The 26,749-nt window shown below is 42.1% G+C and overlaps 1 protein-coding gene across 2 annotated transcripts in view; it reads right to left on the bottom strand.

Annotated features, from left to right (window-relative positions):
* The window catches only part of ATP8A1 (ATPase, aminophospholipid transporter (APLT), class I, type 8A, member 1), a 278,979-nt gene that overhangs the window by 115,804 nt on the left and 136,426 nt on the right, over window positions 1-26,749 (bottom strand). For both annotated transcript variants that reach the window (XM_011949035.1, XM_011949034.1), the window contains 2 exons: window positions 10,719-10,803; window positions 8,466-8,605 (listed from right to left, as the gene is read on the bottom strand). In XM_011949035.1, the coding sequence (XP_011804425.1) occupies window positions 8,466-8,605; window positions 10,719-10,803 (225 nt within the window). The remainder of the gene's footprint in view (window positions 1-8,465; window positions 8,606-10,718; window positions 10,804-26,749) is intronic.

Genomic DNA, 26,749 nt, shown 5'->3' with positions numbered 1-26,749 from the left:
ATCCTTGTTTTAAAGAGACCTAACGCCTTCTTTCCTTTCCCTTTAATCTGGTCTACAGTACTAAGACTGACAGCATTAAGTCATTAAACCATTGGAATGGCTCATTTGCCTGCTTCTGGAGAAATCACTCAACTGGTTAATTTTTCTAAGGCCAAGAAATAGATTTTAACTTGGTGCTTTTCAAGCCATAGAAATCACATTTGAACTCACAAAGCCAAGGGCTTAGTTATAAGGCCAGAATTCACACACCCAGCTGACAGGAATCAGGATGTGAGAGGTGACTGGGTGTAACTTGCAAAAACAACACATCCATCTTATCTGAGTGAGAAGACAGCAATACCCAGGGTGGAAAATCTACCACGAAGCATTCATAAGAAGGAACCTATCATACCAGAAAGGAGGAGCATGTGATTAGAGATCTAAGGAAATCTTAAGTACTTTAAATAAGAAGATTCTAATGGCCAGTTGAGGGAAAATCATGAAAAACATATTTCCATCTTATTTTCAAGGAAAATGGAATACAGCACATAGAGTACATAGAGGCTGCCTCACTAAGTCGTTGAGTCCCAAACAGGCCAATGACTCCCATTTCCCATCCTGAGTGCTGATCTAGTGATTATGCAACTGCACAATTGATTTCATTTTATTTTTCAAGTCTCCAATATTTTGTACACATTCTTACTTTCTTCGAAAGCAAGTCGGCAACATAACTTACAGATTATTAACATGGGATTTGGAATTAAGACAGAACTGGGATTTGCATCCCTGCTCTGCCAACCACTGGATATGGGTCCCTCAGCAAGTAAGTAACTTAACTTACCAAAGAATCAACTTTCACAACAGCAAGATAAGCCTAATAACATAGTTTAATAAGGATGTTCTGCAGATGAAATTACATCAGTTATCACAAACATTTTTGAGTATATTAGGAAAAAATGTTGAATACATACTTATGACAGTTATATTTTTGTAAAACATTATTAAAATTAATAAATTATGCATATTATAAAATGCAAAAACTAAAAAAGATGAGACAAAACAAACAGAAGTTCTAACATTTTCTTGCTCACCCCAATGGATCATGTTGTGTATCATTTTAGAGGCCCTCCCACTAAATAATCAGGGTGAAGAGTGGAAGATGTGGAGCTTAGTAAATGCTCAGAAAGTGGCAGGTCTTATTAAATGAGCTAACTACAAATGTTCTTAAGCAAATAGAACAGGAAACTACTGGAATTTTAAACCATGAAATCACCTGTACATCATGTAAATTTTCATTTCGCTTTTAGCACAAATGAAAGTGATATGTGCAGCTACTAAGAATAGATGTGGTAGTTTTATCTGAAAAAGCATTCCATTCTAATACAGAAATTACTGTGAACTTCGCAGTCATGAATGCTCAAGAAAAGTCCTGTTTTCCATTAAGTTTTATATTTCTCTAGGAATCCTCTAAACCATTTGTTGCCATATGTTGCAAAGGGCGCTAAATTGTTGTTTAGTCACACTGAATGTAATGGTTGATCTATATTATGCCACATCAAGGGACTCTTTAACCATCCCCCAAATGCCAACCACGTTTTGAGGAGTGGTAAAGGAAATAATGTAAAAAAGGATCACTACCTCACTGTTCCTATCTTAGTGCCTTATCTCAGTGCCCAGGGCACTAAAGCCTGTCTGGAACGATGTTGTTTTAGTTTACACATCACTACCTATCTCCCAACACTGAAACAAAAGGCAGAAATTCTTCTATCCTCTCCCTGCTGAGCCCCAGAGCCTAGAACAGAGCCTGCCATGCAGCGGTGCTCAGATATTTGTTGCTGAATCTTTCCAACCCATGATTTTCTCACATTTATATATTAAGCAACTTTGAAGACAGGTTTTATAAATGAACGAGTCTAAATTTCTAAAGAATGCCTTCTGTAAAAGTCTTGGCTTCTTTTCTAACATACCCCTAAATTAATCCTTAGTGATAGCACATTTGATACCAGTGCCTTCAATGCGTGGAAAGCATGAACTAGATTTGTTAATAGGGGGTAGGCTTTCATTAAGCAAGCACTTATTAAGCTCCAACTTCTGAATTAATTATTTAAATGAATAATTCATTTAGTCATCAAATATTTATTGAATGGTTAACATAGGCTAGTCAGTCAAGCGCTGGAGACACAGTGATAAATATGATAAACACAGTCCCTGCTTTCGTGAAACTTCCATCTAGTGGATGACATACATCAATCACAAACTACAAAATGCACATAAAACAACACTGCTACCTGATCAAAAAAGGCTTGACAACAGAATTACAGTGTTCTGAGTTTACTCTTAAGCTCAGAAATGATCCTCTAACCCATAACCTATTTCAGAAAAACTTGAACAGATGAAAGCATTGGATAAGTTTCCATTTAAAAAGTTTCCAAATCCATGCATCATAATAAGAGAAAAAGCAAAATCTTATCACCAGGGAAATCTGCTTTAATCAGTGATGAATCTAGGCAGGTATTATATAGCTTACACTGTTTTCTGTAATGCTCAAGATAAATGATTTGCTTTCAGAAACACAGAAATTATTAGTAGGTAATCTATGCAGTACTAAAGACATAATTGCATTTTTCTATTGAAGCAAATAAATATTAAACATTTTCAAAAAATTATGTATTCCACGAAGGCACGCCTTCATATTTCAAACAATGGTTTAATTATAAAATAAGGAAGAAAGATCAGACTTCTGTACTACTAATTTTCAAAGGAATCTAGTAGCATAGTATGAATATGAGACAAAACATAATTTATATGTCTTGGAAATAAGTTAGAATAAAAGTAAATAAATTTTAATAAAGAATAGAAGCTCAGACCAGAAAGAAGTGATATCACCCTGGCTCCTGATATATTAAAGTGACAGATCAAACATGAGAAATATCAGAGAAACCCCTGCCAATGAAACATAAAACTTCATAATTATTCTGTTATTTACAATTCTTCTTGAGAAAATACAAAATTTTAATTTAATTTAAAAAATCTGATTTAGACCAGGCATGGTGGCTTAGCCCTGTAATCCCAGCACTTTGGGAGGCTGAGGTGGGTGGATCACGAGGTCAGGAGATCGAGACCATCCTGGCCAACATGGTGAAACCCCGTCTCTACTAAAAATACAAAAATTTGGCTAGGCGTAGTGGCGGGAGCCTGTAGTCCCAGCTACTCAGGAGGCTGAGGCAGGAGAATCGCTTGAATTCAGGAGGCAGAGGTTGCAGTGAGCCGACACTACATACTAGCCTGGAGACAGAGCGAGACTCCATTTCAAAAAAAAAAAAAAAAAAAAATCTGATTTAAAAAATATAGGCTGACACGATAGTGGTTTCCCAATCTAAAATTATGAGTCCAAATATGTTGACTACCTTTCAAAAGAATGAGGGTGAGATAAAACAGGTCAAGTTTGTTGTCTGAAAGAATGAGACTACTGTAAATTCTCCTAAGTGGTGATGAAAAGAGACTAAGAGGTGTTACTGTCCACGATACCCATTGTGAACCTGCAATTCTCCTTAGCAAAGTGGGTCCAGACAATTGAAGTATCCAATATGATAGTCCCATTTGCATTTTAACCATGTGAGCTTTCTTATTCCTGAACAAGTTAGGCCTTCCTAGTAATCAATGTCACCTCTTGATTTATTTAATAACAGCAAAAGAAAAAACAAAGGAAAAAGCTGTGTGGGCAACTGATTGGTGAGACAACTCTCAGCATTACAATTTTCAGAAATATCCTGAAAAGCTTACCATATGAATGCAAGTACTGGAGCTCAAACAGTACAGTTTTGGAACAGAGCTGATAATTATATTTTATGGATAGATTTAAAAGTCCCAAATCTTCTCATCTCATGATGACTGTCAATAGGGATAACAATACCCGGTGGTCTTTTTCAAACTTGCCATATCCTCCTTCCCGTAGTGTGCCCTGAGAGTGAAGGCAGCACATTCTAGCACTCATTGTGCTGGGTACTAGCATACCTGAGTAACTAAGCATCACAACCAAAGGACAAATGCCTTCTTGTATATTTTTGGTCTCTTTGGATATTTTTTTCAGCTTATGCTACGAGTTACAGTACCCAAAGGAATAAGGATTTAACTTAATCTTAAAAACTGAATTACCGGTTTGAACAAACGTCGGAGGGACAAGAGGGAGACAGCAGGGTTTAAAAGTACAACCTTAATCCTATTGTAACATTTCCTCTTATTTTGTACTAAAATATTATTTTAGGAAAAACTTTACAAATCTTTTATATTTTGAATGTTGTGAATGTAATACTACCATTAATGTGGCAATGACATATCAATTCAAATATGTTCAGAAACAGCTTGCATATGGGCACAATGATGTTCTGATCGTTTGAGGAATTCGTTTTCTAAAAAGTCCACATACAAATGTAATATATAGTTTTCAAACTGTGCTTAGTGGATCCTCAGAGTCACAACAAGCCCCGCCTGGAGCACCCATGAGGGCAAGGTAGAGGCCGAGGGGAAAGCCAGTTTGGATCTCCTCTCTACTCTTCCATTCCAGCCAAAGCAGCCCTGCTTTCGTCAATTATATATATTATGATTCAGGCAGTTTGTTTGGAAAATTCTGTTCTAAAAAAAAAAAAAAATGTGAAAACGACCCTCACAGTTTAAAAATTCACTGTCTGACATGCTAAGTCCAATAATGACATGCTAAGACCAATATTATGGTGTACATAAAAATGGATTCCAATCACATAAAAAATAGGTTACATAAACAGCATGTCTCAGTTAAAGTAGATAAGGAAGAAGACAATGGATGAACCCTAGGACTGTATTTGCTCAATTTAAAGCCAGGGTAACATGCTGGAAGAATCTGTGGTCTGACATGCTGAAACTTGCCTCACTAGGTGGTTTTAATGGCAGTAAATCACAACTTCTGAACACGCATCCCAGCTGATTTTAACAAAGAATAGAATCTGAGACCAAGAAAGAAGTGATATAACTCTGGCTGTCTATATTAAAAATCCTACAGTCCTCCTATGATTGCAGTTAATGGAAACATTTCAGAAAAACAGCTTGGTCACAAAGGTCCCTGTGTTATTTTATCTTTTTTTTTTTTTAATTTTATTATTACTTTTTTTTAACCTTGAGACAAGGTCTCACTCTGTCACCAAGGCTGGAGTGCAGTGGTACTTTCACAGCTCACTGCAGCCTTAGCCTCCCGGGCTCAGGCAATTCTCCCTGCCTCAGCCTCCTGAGTAGCTGGGACCACAGGTGCATGCTACCACATCCAGCTAATTTTTAAAAATTATTTGTAGAGAGAGCGTCTCCCCCTATGTTTGCCCAGGCTGGTCTCAAACTCCTGGGCTCAATGATCCTCCCACCTTGGCCTCCCAGAATACTGGGATTACAGGTGTGAGCCATCACATCTGGTCTATTTTGTCTATTCTTTTTCCCTAAAAAGATGTCTGCTCTCCTCTAACTGGTAAAATAATCCTTGGAGGCCCATTTCAAAAGTTACCACCTCTCCAAAAGCTTCCTTTGGATCAAATTTGTGGGTCACCTTGCTGGGTTCCTCAAGATCTCTTCATTTGGGGAATTTGCTCAGACTGTGGTACCCAGAGGGCCACAGCCTCATTTGCCTGTGCATGAGCATGTAAACATGAACTGCTTGATGAAAGTTCTTTAAATGGATCACCAAATGAAGCTCCGGTTTCAGGAGGAGAGATGGACACAGAATTAGCCTTCATTTGGAGTAGGCTGGCTGAGTAAATGACCCAATCTCTTAATCTTTCTGGATCTTAGATTTTCAACAATAGAGGCATGGCTTATTATGAAGTAAAGACAAATTAGTTATAAATTCCCGTTTTCATGTATTTTAGGTAAAAAGCAGTCATAAAGGAGGTTTCTGTCATCTGTAAACTATACGTAGTTTATATAGATGCATATAGACACATATATAGATGTGTGCGTATATGTGTATACACACACCCCCCCACTTTTAATGGATTGCCTGTCAACTTAAATTTTAATGTAGCTCACGATCACCATCTGCTGGGAAAACGTTGAATATCTATTTCAGTTAAAAGCTGGAGGTTGCAAGGCTTTTAATCAGTTATTAAAAGAATAAGAAACATAACTGTTAAACCTAGAATATTTAATCTATAAAAAACTCTAGGACATCCAGAGAGTAAGGATATTAGGTACATTAAACATTCAACTCTAGAACTGAAGTTGTGCTTCAAGTGGAAACGTAATATGTTTAGAATCCATTTTCAGATATATATTTTTTATTCTGACTTATTACATATTAATTCTGTCTCATGAGGATGGGAGGCAAGGCTGCCTTACATTCAGAGACAGGAAAAAAATCATTTCCAACTGGATATTTTTTGTTTTAATTCTTAAAAGAGTAAGGGAAGCAAAGATTAAAAATCAATAGCACTAATGCTTTACGATATATGACTTTAGCTAGGCAGATTAAAAGAGATTATGATTATGGCTTCAGATTATTTTATTTCACTACATAAATATCCCAAAGACATGATCATATATAAATACGTTAGGAAGTGGAGAGAGAGAAGGTGGAGGGAGGGAGTGGGGAGGGAAGGAGTGGGTAGGGAAGGAGTGGGGAAGATAGGCGAGAGAGACATTGAAATAAGTCAATTGATAACAAGCCCCCTGGTGTATGTACACCTATAAAATTTAGGGTGGGAGTATCATCCTGGAAGACACCACACATGCTATTGCATGTCTTCTTATAAATAAGCAGAATAAAAAGTTAAGTTCAAATATAAGGAGGAGATATCTAGATATATCTACATATCTATCTCTATATATACAGGTATGATATATGTGAGCTTATATTTATATTTAGGGATCTTCCCCTTACAAAATATAAAGGCTATATGAGAAACAATCACCTTCCATAAAAAGTGATAATCTGCTGAGGAGACAGGAGACCAATATCTCGAGTTGCATATGGCGACCTTGTAGAATAAAGGAAACCATCCGCAGCTAGAACATGGTATCCCCATACTACATAAAGGGAAGGGAGGTGAGGAGCAGAGGGGGAAAATATCCAGGGAGGTACTGGTAACACTAGCTACTTCTCAAGACAGAGGCACAAGGAAGTACACAGTTTGATAGAGAGGAAAGAAGAACAAAGTTATTAGTCTTTACTTACCTGGAGGAAAGATCAAGTAAACTGCAGCGGACAGGCTAGTTTGATTCTATGCAACACAAACATGAGTGCTATTGAAGAGTTATCTAGTGGCAAGCTAGAGGTTAGAATGAAGACACTTGAGTGATTCAGAGGACGAATATTGGAGGAAGAGTGAGGATTCTGGCTCCCCCTATTAGGAGCTGTGTACTCTCAGCCAAATTACTTAATCTCTCTGTTACCTTGGATTCTTCATCTATAAGTTAGGAATAATTAGCATCTGAAAGGGATGTTGTGAGGACTGACTAGATTAATAGATGAAAGTGCTATGAACAGCACCTGGCAGACAGCAAGTGCTACACAAAAATGTTTGCCTAATTAAGGAAGCAAGATTCTTGCTATTTATACAGTATCAATCAAAATGTATCCATCACTTTCTGGCTTAATAGCCTTGGTTTCCTTATCTGTAAAATGAGAACATTTATTGCTGTCACAGAAATAATACAGGCGTATGTTTGTCACAATGACTGGGCAAGTGTAAGCACTGGATTACTCTCTTATATATTATTATCAGCTATGCAAGCTGTGTGATTACAGTACTATTTTACATTGTATTGCATATTATATTATTAACTCAAAGTACACATGTCATGTACGTAATGTGTGAGTGTATGTGGGGGCATGTTCCATATCCTCAGAGATCCAGAAACTGAAATACGTTGGCAAGCAGATTGCTAGACTGGCCAAACATTGATCCAAAATTGTGAAAAGGGTGAAGATCTATACAAAATAATATCTAACCCCAAAGACTTCTCAGCAACATTTTAACGCATATTAAGATTTGTTAATGCTGGCCGGGCGCGGTGGCTCAAGCCTGTAATCCCAGCACTTTGGGAGGCCGAGACGGGTGGATCACGAGGTCAGGAGATCGAGACCATCCTGGTCTACACGGTGAAACCCCATCTCTACTAAAAATACAAAAAACTAGCCGGGCGAGATGGCGGGCGCCTGTAGTCCCAGCTACTCGGGAGGCTGAGGCAGGAGAATGGCGTAAACCTGGGAGGCGGAGCTTGTAGTGAGCCGAGATCGCGCCACTGCACTCCAGCCTGGGCGACAGAGCGAGACTCCGTCTCAAAAAAAAAAAAAAAAAAATAAAATAAAATAAAAAAAGATTTGTTAATGCTTAGATGATGAGAGGGTATTCAGTAGTGAATGGTATGTCAAAAGATATTTTGACTTTTATTCCATTGGTTCCTTGAATAAAGATCGAAACTCTCTGGAAACCAAACCCCCTGTATGATCAACAGAATCATCCACGTACCTTTTCAATCAACTCGTAGCTCTCTTCGAGTTTGAGCAGCCTGTTCTGCACGGATGTAGATGCTCGCTGATAGACTGCTCGCCACTCCTGAAAGTCACTCTCTGAAATCTCAGCCACAGCAAAACATAAAGTTCTTAACCCTGAAAAAGGTAGCATACATCACCCCAACACATCAAAGAAAATTTTGTTCAGAAGTCTGAGGTTTCTGTTTTTATTTCACAAAGTCTCATTTTGAAAAAAGGGATTCCATACAAACAATATGCTGAAGTCCAATTAAATTATGACAAAAACTTAGTATACATTGTAGATTAATGTTCCCCTGGTCTTTAAAATTGGTACCCTGCTTCTAATTCCCAACCCTTTAATCCATCTTCCATGCCTAGTGTGGCATTTCTAAAATCCTAATCTTATCAAGCAATTCTTTTGCTTCGAATCTTCCAATTTTTCCCCAGGACAAAATGTAAGCCCCAAAGTACGGTTTATACATGTTTCATCAGGTGCCTTCACTCTCATTCCCTGCAATTCACTTCCCACACACAGGGGTCTTTGCACATGCTGGTAACTTTTTCTCCATCCTGTTTTTCCCAATGACTGCCCATTGTCTGCCTTGCAAGTAGTTTAAGACTCAGATCTGAAAATCATCTCTTTGATGTACCCTCCTCTCACCCAGATGCCAAAGGCAGAAACACTCCTATGGCATGAGTGACAATGTTTTAGAGTTTTTCTTGTGTGTCTCCTCTATGAAAGCACTTGGAAAGCAGGGACCCAGAGTTCTTCAGAGTAACTCAGTACCAAGCACAGTGGCTGACTTCTTATAGTGGCCTCACAGATATTTACGAAGGATGAGAGACCCCGGTGGGGTCTACTGGGAAAGCCACCTTCCTCTTACTAGGATATATGACGGCATTTATTACTATTCTTTGTCACCATAAATCTGTAGTTTAAAAGTCTAAGTGCAGTTGAGGGATAGTGGCAAAAAAGAACTGCCAGCAGATACACCCCGGGAAAACAATCGAAGCTGATATTTAAAGTGACCTGCCCCTGTGCCTGGTGCCTGCCAATTTCATAACTCACATCTCTCTCAGCCAGAAAAATGTAGACGGATTGGAAGAAAGGAGAAGCCAAAGCACTTGTCAGCTACGCAAGGAAGCAGTTATTTAGGTTCGCAAGAAGACACTGCCCTCACTCCAGGTCATTTAATTCTTAGAATGACTAGGACCAGATGCTAGGCTTAGCGATCTCAAGACAAAATGTGTCTAAGGGAACACGTCAGAAGTAAGAAGCAAGGAACATACAAAGTTCCCAGAGAACTCTACCTTCCAAGAAAGGGTGGTCTACTGCCAGATCACTGCGAGTGGAACTCAAATCATGGGGCCATCTTAGGACATGTTTTTCTCTCTTGGAAACTTGGCTGGAAAACGTACTGGAGGGTAGTCATGGGGAGAAGTGTCATCCAGCCCAGGGCCAGAAAGAATAGGGTGGAGGTGTGGGCCAAACCATTAAAATCTAAGAGTGGAGTATCTTTAACATCACATCCAGAGAGGAGAAAGATGTCCTCAGTTCTCCTCCAAAACAAAAAGAATCTGTATTGTATGCTGGGTAGGTTGTATCTGCCAAGGTCTAAGGCTGGGCCTTAAGGAATCTGAATTCTATGAATATATATGTTTCCATGCTTTTACATTTTGAAGTACCATACAGAGGTTTTTCAAAAGCCATCTTTTTGTTTGTTTGTTTGTTTTTGCCTAGTGTTTTAAAAAGCATTCCTATCTTTTCTCTGCCTGAATTAACAGGAAAAAAAGTATTTGATCAGGTCAGTTTGGTGCCACTGGCAACAGTTCCAGCTGAAACAGATAGGAGTGAAAATTGAGACTGGAGATTTAGATTCAGCTATAACTACCATTGTCAAGTATGAGATAAGACTCTACAAATTCTTGTAGTAACTGACTCTCATGTTTAACAACCCTTGCTGCCTTTCATCTAACCTAGATCCTCTCTCTAGACTAGGTACTGCTTTGCCTTGCACATAATATATTTCAGGAGGACAGAGAGACAGGGCGAAGCTTGATTATCTTATTTTGGATTCTCAGGCTTCACACAGAGCCTGGCTTGTGGTAGGGGCTCTCTAAAAGTCTTGAGTTGCAATACACTGAATAACAATTTTAATAGCTACATAAGTTTTTAATAGAAAGTCTTGAGTTGAAATATATGATTTCCTTTTATTTTAATCATGCTTTATTGCCGAATTACACTTACCTTCTGTAGCAAACTGCTCTAAATGTTTTAGGGTAATTTCTTTGTATTTTGATGTCTCTGCCAGTCGATCATAAATTACAGTGTCCTGGAAAACAAACAGAGGGTAAAATGACTTAATTAAGCATTCTGAGTTTAATAAAGTTGATGTTGGTAACAACAGTAGAAGGAAATCAGTGTAACAACACCAATCTCTTTTAGCATTCATTTTAAAGAACAAGATATTTTTGTCTAATAATACTATTTCCCTAGTGACATTAAGTAATAAGTCTCTAGTCTTGCATCTTCATCTTTCCTTTCTGAATAAAATTGTAGTTATTCCCATGTTCATATCTCATATTCTACACTTCACTTACCTTCCACATGCTGCAAGATCTACCCCAACCTAGAAGGTTTTCCAGAACACCTTCATAGGTGTTCATAGGTGCTGCAAGGAAGAACGGTCCAGAACTCAAGTAAGTTTGGGAAACACTGGACTGAGCAAAGCAACAGAGCTTGTCTTGCTGTAACAATCCTTGGGGACTTTAAAATACCAGTGTGCACAGTGGATCTTGAAGGGGCTACATGATATGTGCCCCAAACTCGTTGAACTCTTTAGGGTTTAGAGCATGTTTATGGGACCAGTGCCCACAGAAGAACAAACTTTAAGAAATACAGGACTAAATCCACTGAAAGGGCCAGTGGGTATTGTGGGGAGAACCTTGGACAAATCTCAAAATGCCTTAAATAGCCATATATTTCTGATTGTATCACTTTAGCTTTAAGACTCAATTTACTTAATCTGTAAAATTTGGTTACCGGATTACGTTTAAAGTTCTTTTCAGCTTTAACTTCATGTACCACTTATGCTTCTCTAGTTTTTGCTCTTTTATAAACTGCCTATTATTCCTTTAGTTATTATGCAGCTTTGGTTTAGTGCTTTCAGAATTTTCGTATTCAACCTTCATGGTTTTATTATACCAGGAAAAAATAAATCATTTATCTGCAATTACTCTCTCAGTGGTATTACCCACTTTGGGGTCTCCAGTCTCGGGGCTGATATTTGGAAGCAGACTAATGGACTATGATTTAGAACCCTTGAGAGAAACAGAACGTAGTGACCTCAGAACAGATGGAGTATTCCAAGCTGCAATTATTAATTTCTTTTCATTTTTTCAGTGATGGAATGGGAAGGGGGGCAAAGCAAAAGAAAATGATAGCTTCCCCTCATGGCTCCTTTCTGAGAATGAGAAGAATAATTTGTAAATTCTTAAGAATTAAATTTTAAAATAATATTTTCAATGATGTTAATACAGTCCACTCGAAAACTAAGAAAATATTTGAAAACATTAAAATCATGAAAACAAAAGTGATAAGTAATATAGTTAAAAGGATTAAATTATGTAGTGTATCCAAACGTTCTAGTGGAAGAAGCTGACGTTTAGAATGGAAAAATTAATTATATACCTTCTTTATAGTGTTGAGAAAAAGCAGAAGAAAGATGTGGCCTTCTGCCTTATAGTACGTTTCTAAAACGACAATCGCAATTGGCTGGCCATGCCTACATTTGAAAAATGAATAAACATTGTGATGGTTAATACTGAGTGTCATCTTGATTGGACTGAAGGATGTGGTGTGTCTGTGAGGGTGTTACCAAAGGAAATTAACATTTGAGTCAGTGGGCTCGGGAAGGCAGACCCACCCTTAATCTGGGTGGGCACAATCTAGTCACCTGCCAGCGAATATAAAGCAGGCAGAAAAACATGAAATGGCAAGACTGGCCTAGCCTCCCAGCCTACATCTCTCTCCTGTGCTTGATGTTTCCTGCCCTGGAACATCGGACTCCAAGTTCTTCAGTTTTGGAACTTGGACAGGCTCTCCTTGCTCCTCAGCCTGCAGGTCCCACGGCCTATTGTGGGACCTTGTGATTGTGTGAGTTAATGCTTAATAAACTCCCCTTTATATGTATGTATTTATTCTATTAGTTCTGTACCTCTAGAGAACCCTAATACAGATTTTGGTACCAAGAGTGGTTCTAGAGGAACAGAATATTAAGATGGAGTTCTTTCATTGGTTTTGGGGTTTCTGGCTGCTTAATATGATTAGACCCCAAAATGCTAAGGACTCTACTTCTAGTAGTATGCAGAACACTGATAGTCTTTGGCGTAAACTGTTTGGAGAGTTATGGAAAATAAAGGCATTTGACATTCCTGATTCTTCATTCATGAGAGGCAATGAGTTTAGTGACTCTATACATAATACCTTTGGCCATGTGTGGAGAACCAAGGAACATAATGAAGCTGGTTGGTTGCTCCTAATTTCAGTGGACAAAGTAATGAAAGAAAATGATGAACTCAGGGATTCTATCTCCTGGCTTCAGAAGCAGATACTGAGTCTCAAATCTGCTAAGATTGCCCTGAGTGAGAGTCTTATCTCCTGCAGGGAAAGAACTGAAGTTGTGGAAAAATAGACACAAGCTGTTATTATGCGAGTGGCTGACCTGCAAGGAAAGATGCATGAACAGCCTCTACAGGTGTCTACTGTTAAAGTGAGGGCATTGATTGGAAAAGAATGGGATCCTGCAGGGACACGTGCGAGGATCCTGATGAAGCTGCAGACACTGAATTTGTAAACTCTGATGAACCTTTTTTTGCCAGAAGTAACAGCTTCCCCATACCCAGGAGTGGCAACATCCCCTCTCTGAACCATGCTGCCATCAGCCCTTCCACCTCTGTCTGAGGAGATAAACCCTGTGCTGCCTGCAGTGACAATGATGTCCTCCCCTGAGGCAGTTGCCAGGCAAGATGATGTTGATTCTCTTCAGGAGCCACCTCCAACACCCCTGTTTGCTTCTAGACTATAACTAGACTAAAGTCCCAGCGGGCCCCTGGAGGTGAGGATGAGAGTGTGACTCAGGAGTAGATGTGCTACACTAAAAAAGAATTGCCTGAGTTTTCAAATTTATATAAGCAGAAAACTTCTAGGTCGAATGGATAAAAGACTAATTTGAATTACAAAAACCGAGAATCACAGCCCCTCAAACAATTTCCAAACTTGAGCCAGTTTACAGACCGAGAACCCCCTGAATGAAGGGGAGGCTGGGTCCCCTTGAAAAAGGACCCCACTGTAGTACCGACAATTTATGTTGTTAATCTTTCTCCCATCCTTCCCCAAAGAGACCTCCGGCCTTTTACCAGGGTAATTGTGCATTGAGGAAAGGGAAATGATCAGACATTTTGGGGACTACTGGACACTGGCTCTGAGCTGATGATGATTCCAGGGGACCCAAAATGTCACTGTGGTCCTCCAGTTAAAAGTAGGGGCTTATGGAGGTCAGGTAATTAATGGAGTTTTAGCTCAGCTCCAACTTAGAGTGAGTCCAGTGGGTCTCCAGGCTTATCCTGTGGTCATTTCCCTGGTGCCAGAATTCATAATTGGCATAGACATACTTGGCAGCTAGCAGAATCCCCACACTGGCTCCCTGACTGGTAGAGTGAGTGCTATTATGGTGGGAAAGGCCAAATGGAAGCCATTAGAGCTGCCTCTACCTAGAAAAATGGTAAATCAAAAATGGTATCATATCCCTGGAGGGACTGCAGAGATTAGTGCCACTATCAAGGACTTGAAAGATGAATGGGTGGTGATTCCCACCACCCCCATTCAACTCTCCCATTTGGCCTGTGCAGAAGACCAATGGATCTTTGGGGAATGATCCGTGAATTACCATGAGCTTAACCAAGTGGTGACTCCAACTGCAGCTGCTGTACCAGATGTGGTTTCATTGCTCGAGCAAATTAACACATCTCCTTGCACCTGGTATGCAGCCACTGACTTGGCAAATTCCTTTTTCTTCACTCCTGCCCATAAGGCCCACCAAGCAATTTGCCTTCAATAGACCTTTACTGTTCTAACTCAGGAGTATATCAACCCTCTGGTTTTGTGTCATGATCTTATTCAGAAAGCCCTTGATTGCTTTTCATTTCCACAAGATATCACACTGGTCCATCACACTGATGACATACTGATTGCATCCAGTGAGCAGGATGTAGCAAACACACTGGACTTACTGGTGAGACATTTGCATGCCAGAGGATGGGAAATAAACCTGACTAAAATTAAGGGACCCTCTACCTCAGTAAAATTTCTAGGGGTCCAGTGGTGTGGGGATTGTTGAGAGATATTCCTTCTAAGGTGAAGGATAAGTTGTTGCATTTGGCCCCTCCTACAATGAAAGGCACAATGCCTACTCGGCTTATTTGGATTTTAGAGGCTCACAGTCCTTATTTGGGTGTTTTACTCTGGCCCATTTATCAAGTGACCCAAAAGGCTGCCAGTTTTGAGTGGGGTTCAGAACAGGAGACAGGTCCTGTATGAGCTGCTCTGCCACTTGGCCCATATGACCCAGCAGATCCAATGGTGTTTGAGGTGTCAGTGGCAGATGAGGATGCTGTTTGGAGCCTTTGGCAGGCCCCCATAGGTGAATCACAGCAGAGGCATCTCGGATTTTGGAGCAAGGCCCTGCCATAATCTGCAGGTAACTACTCTCCTTTTGAAAGACAGCTCTTGGGGCTTGTTACTGGGCTTTGGTGGAAACTGAACATTTGACCATGGGTCATCAAGTCATGGTGCGATCTGAACTGCCTATCATGAACTGGGTGCTTTCTGACCCATCTAGCCATGAAGTGGGCCGTGCACAGCAGCATTGCATCATCAAATTGAAGTGGTATATATGTGACACGGCTTGATCAGGTCCTGAATGCACAAGTAAGTTACGTGAGGAAGTGGCTCAAATGCCCATGGTCTCCACTCCTCCCACTCTGTCTTCTCTCCCCCAGCCTGCACCAATGGCCTCATGGGGAGTTTCCCCTATGATCAGTTGACAGAGGAAGAGAAGACTAGGGCCTGGTTCACAGACGGTTCTGTACAATATGCAGGCACTACCCAAAATTGGACAGATGCAGCATGACAGTCCCTTTCTAGAACATCCCTGAAGGACAGCGGTGAAGGGAAATCTTCCCAGTGGGCAGCACTTCAAGCAGTGCACCTGGTTGTGCACTTTGCATGGAAGGAAAAATAACCAGATGTGCGATTATATACTGATTCATGGGCTGTAGCCAATGGTTTGGCTGGATGGTCAGGGATGTGGAAGAAGCATGACTGGAAAATTGGTTACAAAGAAATCTGGGGAAGAAGTATGCAGATGGACCTCTCTGAGTGGTCAAAAGCTGTGAAGACATTTGTATCCCATGTGAGTGCTCACCAGTGGGTGACCTCAGCAGAGGAAGATTTTAAGAATCAAGTGAATAGGATGAACTGTTCTGTGGACACCACTCGGCCTCTTTCCCCAGCCACCCTTGTCATCACCCAATGGGCCCATGAACAAAGTGGCCATGGCGGCAGGGGCAGAAGTTATGCATGGGCTCAGCAACATGAACTTCTACTCACCAAGGCTGACCTAGCTACGGCCACTGCTGAGCCCAATTTGCCAGCCGCAGAGATCAACACTGAGCCCTTGATATGGCATCATTCTTTGGGGTGATCAGCCAGCCACCTGGTGGCAGATTGTTACATCATGGAAAGGGCAGAGGATTGTCCTCACTGGAATAGACATTTACTCTTGATATGGGTTTGCCTATCCTGCACGCAGTGCTTCTGCCAAGACTACCATCTGTGGACTCACGGTCTTCCACACAGTACTGCCTCTGACCAAGGCACTCACCTTACAGCTAAAGAAGTGTGGCAGTGGGCTCATGCATCCACCGTCACAGTATTCCACACAGCACTACCTCTGACCAAGGCACTCACTTTACAGCTACAGAAGTGTGGCAGTGGGCTCATGCTCATGGAACTCACTGGTCTTACCATGTTTCCATCATCCTGAAGTAGCTGGATTGACAGAACGGTGGAATGGCCTTTTGAGTCACAATTACAATGCCAACTAGGTGACAACATTTTGCAGGGCTGCAGCAAAGTTCTCCAGAAGGCTGTGTATGCTCTGAATCAGCGTCCAATATATGGTACTGTTTCTCCCATAGTCAGGAGTCAGGGGTCCAGGAATCAAGGGGTGGAAGTGGAAGTGGCACCACTCACCATCACCCCTAGTGATCCACTAGCAACATATTTGCTTCCTTTTCCTGCGACACTACGTTCTGCTGGCCTAGAGGTCTTAGTTCCAGAGGGAGAAACACTGTCATCAGGAGACACAACAATGATTCAATTAAACTGGAAGTTAAGATTACCACCTGGACACTTTGGGCTCCTCCTACCTTTAAGTCAACAGGCTGAGAAGGGAGTTACAGTGTTGGCTGGGGTGAGTGACCCAGACTACCAAGATGAAATCAGTCTACTGCTCCATAACAGAAGTAGGGAAGAGTATGCTTGGAATACAGGAGATCCATTAGGGCGTCTCTTAGTATTACCGCACCCTGTGATTAATGGGATCAATGGGAAACTACAACAGCCCAATGCAGGCAGGACTACAAATGGTCCAGATCCCTTAGGAATGAAGGTTTATGTCACTCCACCAGGAAAAACCCCACAACTTGCTGAGGTGTTTGCTGAAGGCAAAGGGAATACAGAATGGGTAGCAGAAGAAGGCAGTCATCAATACCAGTTATGACTACATGACCAGCTGCAGAAACAAGGACTGTAACTGTCATAAGTATTTCCTCACCAATTCCCCAGCTAACATCATACTGAATGGGGAAAAGCTGAAAGCTTTCCTCCAAGAACTGGAACAAGATAAGGAAGCCCTCTTTCATCACAGCTATTCAAAACAGTACTGGAAGTCGAGGCCAGAGTAATCAGCAAGAGGAAGAAATAAAAGGAATACAAATTGGAAAAGAGGAAGTAAAATTGTTCCTCTTTGCTGATGACACGATCTTATATCTGCAAAAACCTGAAGACTCTATCAAAAAACTTAATTTTGATAAACGAATTCAGTAAAGTTGCAGGATACAAAATCAATGTACAAAAATCAGTAGCACTTCTCTATACCAATAATATCTAGATGAGAAAGAAAAAAGCCAATCCCATTTACAACAGTCATAAAACACCTGGGCCAGGTGCGGTGGCTCAGGCCTGTAATCCTAGCATTCTGGGAGGCTGAGGTGGGCATTCAAGACCTGCCTGAGCAACAAGGCAAAACCCCACCTCTACAAAAAATACAAAAAAGTTAGTCAGGTGTGGTCATGCATGCTTGTAGTCCCAGTTACTCGGGAGTATGAGGTGGGAGGATCATGTGAACACAGGAAGTCAAGGCTGCAGTGAGTCATGATCATATCACTGCACTCCAGTCTGGGCAGCAGAGTGAGATCTTGTCTCAAAAAAATACACACACACACACACAAATACATAGGAATAAATTTAACCAAGGAGGTGAAGATCTCTACAAGAAAAACAAAACACTGGTATAAGAAATTGAAGGCCAGGTGTGATGACTCACGCCTGTAATCCCAGCACATTGGGAGGCCGAGGCGGACTGATCACCTGAGGTCGGAAGTTCAGGACCAGCCTGGCCAACATGGTGAGACCCTGTCTCTACAAAAAATTAGCTGGGCATGATGGCAGGTGACTGTAATCCTAGCTACTCAGGAGGCTGAGGCAGAAGAATCACTTGAACTCAGAAGGTGAAGGTTGTCGTGAGCCGAGATCGTGCCACTGCACTCCAGACTGGGCGACAAACTCCATCTCAAAAAAAAAAAGAAAAGAAATTGAAGGTGACACACAAAAAAATGGAAAACATCCCATGCCCCACTGGACTGGAATAATATCACTAAAATGAGCATATTGCCCAAAGCAATCTATAGATTTAATGCAATCCCTATCAAAATACCAAGGCTGAAAACGGCGGATAGGAGGCAGGACTAACTTGCAACTCCCACTCAGATGGATGAAGCAGCGTGGAGACTCATGTTGTGAACTGTCAGGCCTCTGAGCCCAAGCTAAGCCATCATATCCCCTGTGAACTGCACATATACATCCAGATGGCCTGAAGCAACTGAAGATTCACAAAAGAAGTGAAAATAGCCTTAACTGATGACATTCTACCATTGTGATTTATTCCTGCCCCACCCTAACTGAGACAATATATTCTGCCCTGCCCTTAAGAAGGTACTTCCTAATATTCTCCCCCGCCCTTAAGAATGTACTTTGTACACTTATCCCAAACCTGTAAGAACTAATGATAATCCCACCACCCGCTGCTGACTCCTTTTTCGGACTCAGCCTGCCTGCATCTAGGTGAAATAAATAGCCTTGTTGCTCACACAAAGCCTGTTTGGTGCACTCTCTTCACACATATGCGCATCACATCTGGTGCCGAAGATCCGGGACAGGAGGACTCCTTTGGGAGACCGGTCCCCTGTCCTTGCCCTCACTCCATGAGGAGATCCTCCTATGACCTTGGGTCCGCAGACCAACCAGCCCAAGGAACATCTCACCAATTTCAAATCACATAAGCGGTGTTTTCACTCTTCTCCAGTCTCTCTCGCTACCCTTCCATCTCCCTGTCCTTCCAATTCCAGTTCTTTTTCCTCTCTAGCAGAGACAAAGGAGACACATTTTATCCATGGACCCAAAACTCCGGTGCCGGTCACGGACTCGGGAAGACAGCTTTCCCTTGGTGTTTAATCACTGTGGGGACACCTGCCTGATTATTCACCCACATTACATTGGTGTCTGATTACTGCAGGGACGTCTGCCTTGGTCATTCACCCACATTCCCTTGGTGGCAAGTCAATTGCGGGGATGCCTGCTTTGGCTGCTCCCCACCTGCCTTCTCTGTGTCTCTACCTTTCTCTTTAAGCTTACCTCCTTCACTATGGGCAACCTTCCACCCTCCATTCCCCCTTCTTGTTCCTTAGGCTGTGTTCTCAATAACTTAAAACCTTATCAACTCACACCTGACCTAAAACTTAACTGCCTAATTTTCTTCTGTAATACCGCTTGGCCCCAATACAAACTTGACAGTAGTTCCAAGAGGCCAGAGAATGGCACTTTTGATTTGTCTATCCTAAAAGATCTAGATAATTTTTGTCAAAAAATGGGCAACTGGTCTGAGGTGCCTGACGTCCAGGCATTCTGCTACACATTGGTCCCTCCCTAGTCTCTCCTCCCAATGCAACTCATCCCAAATCTTTCTTCTTTCTCTCCTGTCTGTTCCTTCAGTCTCCACCCCAAGCTCCGAGTCCTTTGAATCCTTCTTTTCTACGGACTCATCTGACCTCTCCCCTTCTCCCTAGGCTGCTCCTTGCCAGGCCGAGCCAGGTCCCAATTCTTCATCAGCCTCTGCTCCCCCACCCTATAATCTTTCTATCACCTCCCCTCTTCACACCCGGTCTGGCTTACAGTTTCATTCTGTGACTAAGCCTCTCCAATCTGCCCAACAATTTCCTCTTAAAGAGGTGACAGGAGCTAAAGGCATAGTCAAGGTTAATGCTCCTTTTTTCTTTATCTCACCTCTCCCAAATCAGTTAGCATTTAGGCTCTTTTTAATCAAATATAAAAACCCAGCCCAGTTCATGGCACATTTGGCAACAACCCTTAGATGCTTTACCGCCCTAGACCCAGAGGGGCCAGAAGACCACCTTATTCTTAATATGCATTTTATCACACAGTCAGCTCCTGACATTAGAAAAAAGCTTCAAAAATTGGAATCCAGTCCTCAAACCCCACAATAGGAATTCATCAACCTCACCTTCAAGGTATACAATAGAGAGGAGGTAGCCAGACAGCAACGCACTTCTGAGTTATAGCTATTTGCCTCTGCTGTAAGACAACCCCCAACTATGTCTCCAGCATACAAAAACTTCAGAACATCCAAGCCAGGGCTCCTTCAAAACATCCTCACGCACCTTGCTGCAAATGCCAAAAGCCTGGCCACTGGGTCTCAGAATGCCCACAGGCTGGGATTCCTCCTAAGCCATGCCCTGTCTGTGTGGGCCCCCACTGGAGGCTGGACTGTCTGACTCACATTGCCGCCGCTCCTAAAGCCCCTGGAGCCCAAACCCAACGTTCCTTGGCTGACTCCTTACCAGATCTCCTTGGCTTAGCAGTTGAAGACTGATGCTGCCTGATCGCTTTGGAAGCCTCCTGGACCATCACGGACACCGAGCTTTGGGTAACTCTTACAGTGGAGGGTAAGTCCATCCCCTGTTTAAGTGATACAGGGGCTACCCACTCCACATTACCTTCAAGGGCCTGTTTCTCTTGTCCCCATAACTGTTGTGGGTATTGACGACCAAGCTTCAAAACTCCTTAAAACTTCCCCACTCTGGTGCCAACTAGGACAACATTCTTTTATGCACTCTTTTTTTAGTTATCCCCACCTGCCCAGTTCCCTTATTAGGCTGAGACATTTTAACCAAATTATCTGCTTCCCTGATTATTCCTGGACTACAGCCACATCTCATTGCCACCCTTCTTCCCAACCCAAAGCCTCCCTCGCGTCTTCCTCTTGTATCCCCCCACCTTAACCTACAAGTATGGGACACCTTCATTTCCTCCCTGGCAATCGATCACATGCCCATTACTATCCCATTAAAACCTAATCACCCTTGTTCTGTTCAATGCCAGTATCCCATTCCACAACAGCTTTAAGGGGATTAAAGCCTGTTATCACTTGCCTGCTATAGCATAGGCTTCTAAAACCTATAAACTCTCCTTACAATTCTCCCATTTTACCTGTTCAAAAACCGGACAAGTCTTACAGGTTAGTTCAGGATCTGTGCCTTATCAACCAAATTGTTTTGCCTATCCACCCTGTGGTGCCCAACCCATACACTCTTTTGTCCTCAATACCTTTCTCCACCACACACTATTCCATGCTTGATCTTAAAGATGCTTTTTTCACTGTTCCCCTACACCCCTCATCCCAGCCTCTCTTTGCTTTTACCTGGACTGACCCTGACACCCATCAGTCCCAGCAGCTTACCTGAACTGTACTGCCGCAAGGCTTCAGAGACAGCCCTCATTACTTCAGCCAAGCTCTTTCTTAAGATTTACTTTATTTCCTCCCCTCCGCTTCTCACCTTATTCAATATATTGATGACCTTCTACTTTGTAGCTCCTCCTCTGAATCTTCTCAACAAGACACCCTCCTGCTCCTTCAACATTTATTCTCCAAGGGATATTGGGTATCCCCTTCCAAAGCTCTAATTTCTTCTCCATTCATTACCTACTTCAGCATAATTTTTCATAAAAATACATGTGCTCTCCCTGCCAATCATGTCTGACTGAACTCTCAAACTCCAACCCCCTCTACAAAACAACAACTCCTTTCCTTTCTAGGCATAGTTGGATACCTGGTTTTGCCATCCTAACAAAAGCATTATATAAACTCACAAAAGGAAACCTAGGACCCCATAGATCGTAAATCCTTTCCCCACTCCACTTTCCGTTCCTTGAAGACAGCTTTAGAGACTGCTCCCACACTAGCTCTCCCTGACTCATCCCAACCCTTTTCATTACACACAGCTGAAGTGCAGGGCTGTGCAGCTGGAATTCTTACACAAGGACCAGGACTGTGCCCTGTAGCCTTTTTGTCCAAACAACTTGACCTTACTGTTTTAGGCTGGCCATTATGTCTCCATGTGGCGGCCACCACTGCCCTAATACTTTTAGAGGCCCTCAAAATCACAAACTATGCGCAACTCACTCTCTACAGTTCTCATAACTTCCAAAATCTATTTTCTTCCTCACACCTGACATGTATACCTTCTGCTCCCCTGTTCCTTTAGCTGTACTCACTCTTTGTTGAGTTTCCCACAGTTACCATTGTTCCTGGCCTAGACTTCAATCTGGCCTCCCACATTATTCCGGACACCACACCTGGCCCCCATGACTGTTCTCTCTCTGATCCACCCGGCATTCACGCCATTTCCCCATATTTCCTTCTTTCATGTTCCTCACCCTGATCACACTTGGTTTATTGATGGCAGTTCCACCAGGCCTAATTTCCACTCAACAGCAAAGGCAGGCTATGCTACAGTATCTTCCACATCTATCACTGAGGCTGCTGGTCTGCCCCCCCAACTATCTCTCAGCAAGCCAAACTCATTGCCTTAAGTCTGGCCCTCACTCTTGTAAAGGGAATACACATCAATATTTACACTGTGTCAAAATATGCCTTCCATATCCTGCACCAGCATGCTGTTATATGGGCAGAAAGAAATTTCCTCACTATGTAAGGGTCCTCCATCATTAATGCCTCTTTAATAAAAACTCTTCTTGAAGCTGCTTTACTTCCAAAGGACGCTGGAGTCATTCACTGCAAGGGCCATCAAAAGGCATCAGATCCCATCGCTGAGGGCGCTTATGCTGATAAGGTAGCTAAAGAAGCAGCTAGCGTTCCAACTTCTGTCCCTCGTGGCCAGTTTTTCTCCTTCTCATTGGTCACTCCTATTTACTGTCCCACTGAAGTTTCCACCTATCAATCCCTCTCCACTCAAGGCATATGGTTCTTAGACCAAAAAAAGAAAAAAAAAAAAATCTTCCAGCCTCACAGGCCCCTATTCTGTCATCATTTCATAACCTCTTCCATGTAGGTTACAAGCTGTTAGCCCACCTCTTCAAACCTCTCATTTCCTTTCCATTGTGAAACTCTATCCCCAATCCGCCACTCTTGACTCCCTCTTGGAGTGGACAGATGATCTTTGCTAGGGTACACTCCAATACTTTCACCCTGATGAAGTTCTATTCTTTACTTTTATATTCATTCTTATTCTCGTTCCCGTTCTTAAGCCTCCCTATACCTCTCCCCAGCTATCTCCACCACACTATCAATCTCACTCACTCTCTCTAGCCGTTTCTAATCCTTCTTTAACAAACAATTGCTGGCTTTGCATTTCTCTTTCCTCCAAAATCGCTGAGGCCTCAATTTACTCACTGCTGAAAAGGAGGAATCTGTATATTTTTAAATGAAGAGTGTTGTTTTTACCTAAATCAATATGGCCTGGTATATGACAACATAAAAAACTCAAGGATAGAGCCCAAAGACTCGCCAACCAAGCAAATAATTATGTTGAACCCCCTTGGACACTAATTGGATGTCCTGGGTACTCCCAATTCTTACTCCTTTAACACCTACTTTTCTCCTTCTTTTATTTGGACCTTGTGTCTCTCCTTCTTTCATTTGGACCTTGTGTCTTCTGTTTAGTTTCTCAATTCATACAAAACTGCATCCAGGTCATCACCAATAATTCCAAACGACAAATGCTCCTTCTAACAACCCCACAGTATCACCCCTTACCTCAAAATCTTTCTTCAGTTTAATCTCTCCCATTGTAGGTTCCCATGCTGCTCCTAATCCCACTCGAAGCAGCCCTGAGAAACATCACCCATTATCTCTCCATACCACCCCCAAAAATTTTCGCCACCCCAACACTTCACCACTATTTTGTTTTTCTTATTAATATAAGAAGACAGAAATGTCAGGCCTCTGAGCCCAAGCTAAGCCATCATACCCCCTGTGACCTGCATGTATACATCCAGATGGCCTGAAGCAACTGAAGATCCACAAAAGAAGTGAAAATAGCCTTAACTGATGACATTCCACTATTGTGATTTGTTCCTGCCCCACTCTAACTGATACGATATATTCTCCCCCGCCCTTAAGAAGGTACTTTGTAATATTCTCCCCCACCCTTAAAAATGTACTTTGTAGGCCTATCCCAAACCTATAACAACTAATGATAATCCCACCACCCTTTGCTGACTCCTTTTTTGGACTCAGCCCGCCTGCACCCAGGTGAAATAAACAGTCTGTTGCTCATACAAAGCCTGTTTGGTGGACTCTCTTCACACGGACGTGCGTGACATGAACTTTTGCTCCAAGAACTACCACATGAACATACCAGGAAAGCTGAGAGAATCCACACTTTTTGAAGGAGGTAGACTGCCACTGCGGGTTTCATGGCACAGCTTAGGAACTGTGAGTCACAGTTTGCTTTCTCAGCTAGGAAGCTTGTAGCTGGGGCAAGTTCTCAGCCTTGCTCACTGGCTGCTTGGAAATAAACTTGGTGCTGTTGGGGGTGCACGGTGGGAGTGAGACCAACCTTTTGGGCTGCAGGCTGCATGGGTGCTGGGTCAAGGCCTATGGCTACCAGCTTTCCCCCACTTCCCTGGTGATGTGTGTGATGCAGTAGAGGCAGCCAAATTCCCCCTGGGAACATTACTCCATTGGCCTAGGAACTGCACCCCCATCCCCCACAGCAGCCTCAGCAAGTCCCACTCAAGGAGAGTCTCAGCTCAGACATGCCTGACTCTGCCCCTACCTGATAGTTTTTGTTTACCCACCCTGGTAGCTGAAGACAAAGGACATCTCTTGGGACCTCTATCGCTTCACCTACTGCCTGACCCTAGGGCAAGCTTGCATCCTCCCTATACTACTGCAGCTGATGAGCTCTTGAAAGTGCCACCTCCTGGCTAGAGGCCAACCAAAACAAAACCAGCTCACTTAACAAAAATACAACCAAGGACCCTCTCCGAGTCCACTTCACTCCCCTGCTACCTCCACCAAAGCAGGTGTTGGTATCCACAGTTGAGAGATCTGAAGATGGATCATATCACAGGACTCTGTGCAGACACTTCCCAGGACTAGTCCAGAGCCTGATATCTCCACCGGGTGGCTAGATAAAGAAGAGAAATAACAATCACTGCAGTTTGGCTCTCAGTAAGCCCCATCCCTAGAGGAAGGGGGAGAACACCAAACCAAGGGAGTACTCCATGGGCTGAAAGAATCTAAACATTGCCCTGAGCCCCAGCTCTTCCCTCTGCCATAGTCTACCCAAATGAGAAGGAAACAGAAAAACATTTCTGGTAACATGACAAAACAAGTTTTTTTAATACCCCAAAAGATCACGCTAAGTCACCACAATGGATCCAATTCAAGACGAAATCCCCGAATTACCAAAACAGAATTCAGAAGGTCAATTATTAAGCTAATCAATGAGGTACCAGAGAAAGGTGAAGTCTAACTTAAATAAATCCAAAAAATGATATAGGATATGAATGGAAAAATATCCAGTGAAACAGATGGCATAAATAAAAAACAATAACAACTTCTGGAAATGAAGGCCACACTTAGAGAAATGGAAAGTCTCAACAACAGATTTGAACAAGTAGAAGAAAGAACTTCAGCGCTCAAAGACAAGGCTTTTAAATTACCCCAATCTGACAAAGATAAAGAAAAAAGAATTAAAAAAAAATGAACAAAGCCTCCAAGAAGTTTGGGATTGTGTTAAATGACCAAACCTAAGAATAATTGGTGTTCCTAAGGAAGAGAAATCTAAAAGTTTGGAAAACATATTTGAATGAATAATCAAGGAAAACTTCCCTGGCCTTGCTAGAGATCTAGACATCCAAATACAAGAAGCTCAAAGAACACCTGAGAAATACATCACAAAAAGATCATCACCTCAGCACACAGACATCAGATTATCTAAAGTCAAGATGAAGAAAAAAATCTTAAGAGCTATGAGGCAAAAACATCAGGTAACCTATAAATGAAAACCTATCAGATTAACAGCAGATTTCTCAGCAGAAACCCTACAAGTTAGAAGGGACTGAGGTCCTACCTTTAGCCTCAAGCAAAACAATTATCACCCAAGAATTTTGTATCCAGTGAAACTAAGCTTCACAAATGAAGGAAAGATACCGTCTTTTCCAGAAAACAAATGCTCAGAGAATTTGCCACTACCAAGCCAGCACTACAAGAACTGCTAAAAGCAGCTCTAAATCTTGAAACAAATCCTTGAAATACACCAAAATAGAACTTAAAGCATAAATCTCAGAGGACCTGTAAAATAATAACATGATGGGAAAAAAAAAGTATTCAGGCAACAAATAGTATGATGAATAGAATAGAATCTCACATGTCAATACTAACATTGAATGTAAATGGCCTAAATGCTCCACTTAAGAGATACAGAATGGCAGAATGGATAAGAATTCACCAACCAAGGCCGGGTGCGGTGGCTCAAGCCTGTAATCCCAGCACTTTGGGAGATCGAGACGGGCGGATCACGAGGTCAGGAGATCGAGACCATCCTGGCTAA

The sequence above is a fragment of the Colobus angolensis genome, unplaced genomic scaffold, assembly GCF_000951035.1.
Source record: "Colobus angolensis palliatus isolate OR3802 unplaced genomic scaffold, Cang.pa_1.0 Scaffold29, whole genome shotgun sequence".
In the NCBI taxonomy this organism is placed as follows: domain Eukaryota; kingdom Metazoa; phylum Chordata; class Mammalia; order Primates; family Cercopithecidae; genus Colobus; species Colobus angolensis.
This window is presented reverse-complemented; position numbering and strand designations above follow the sequence as displayed.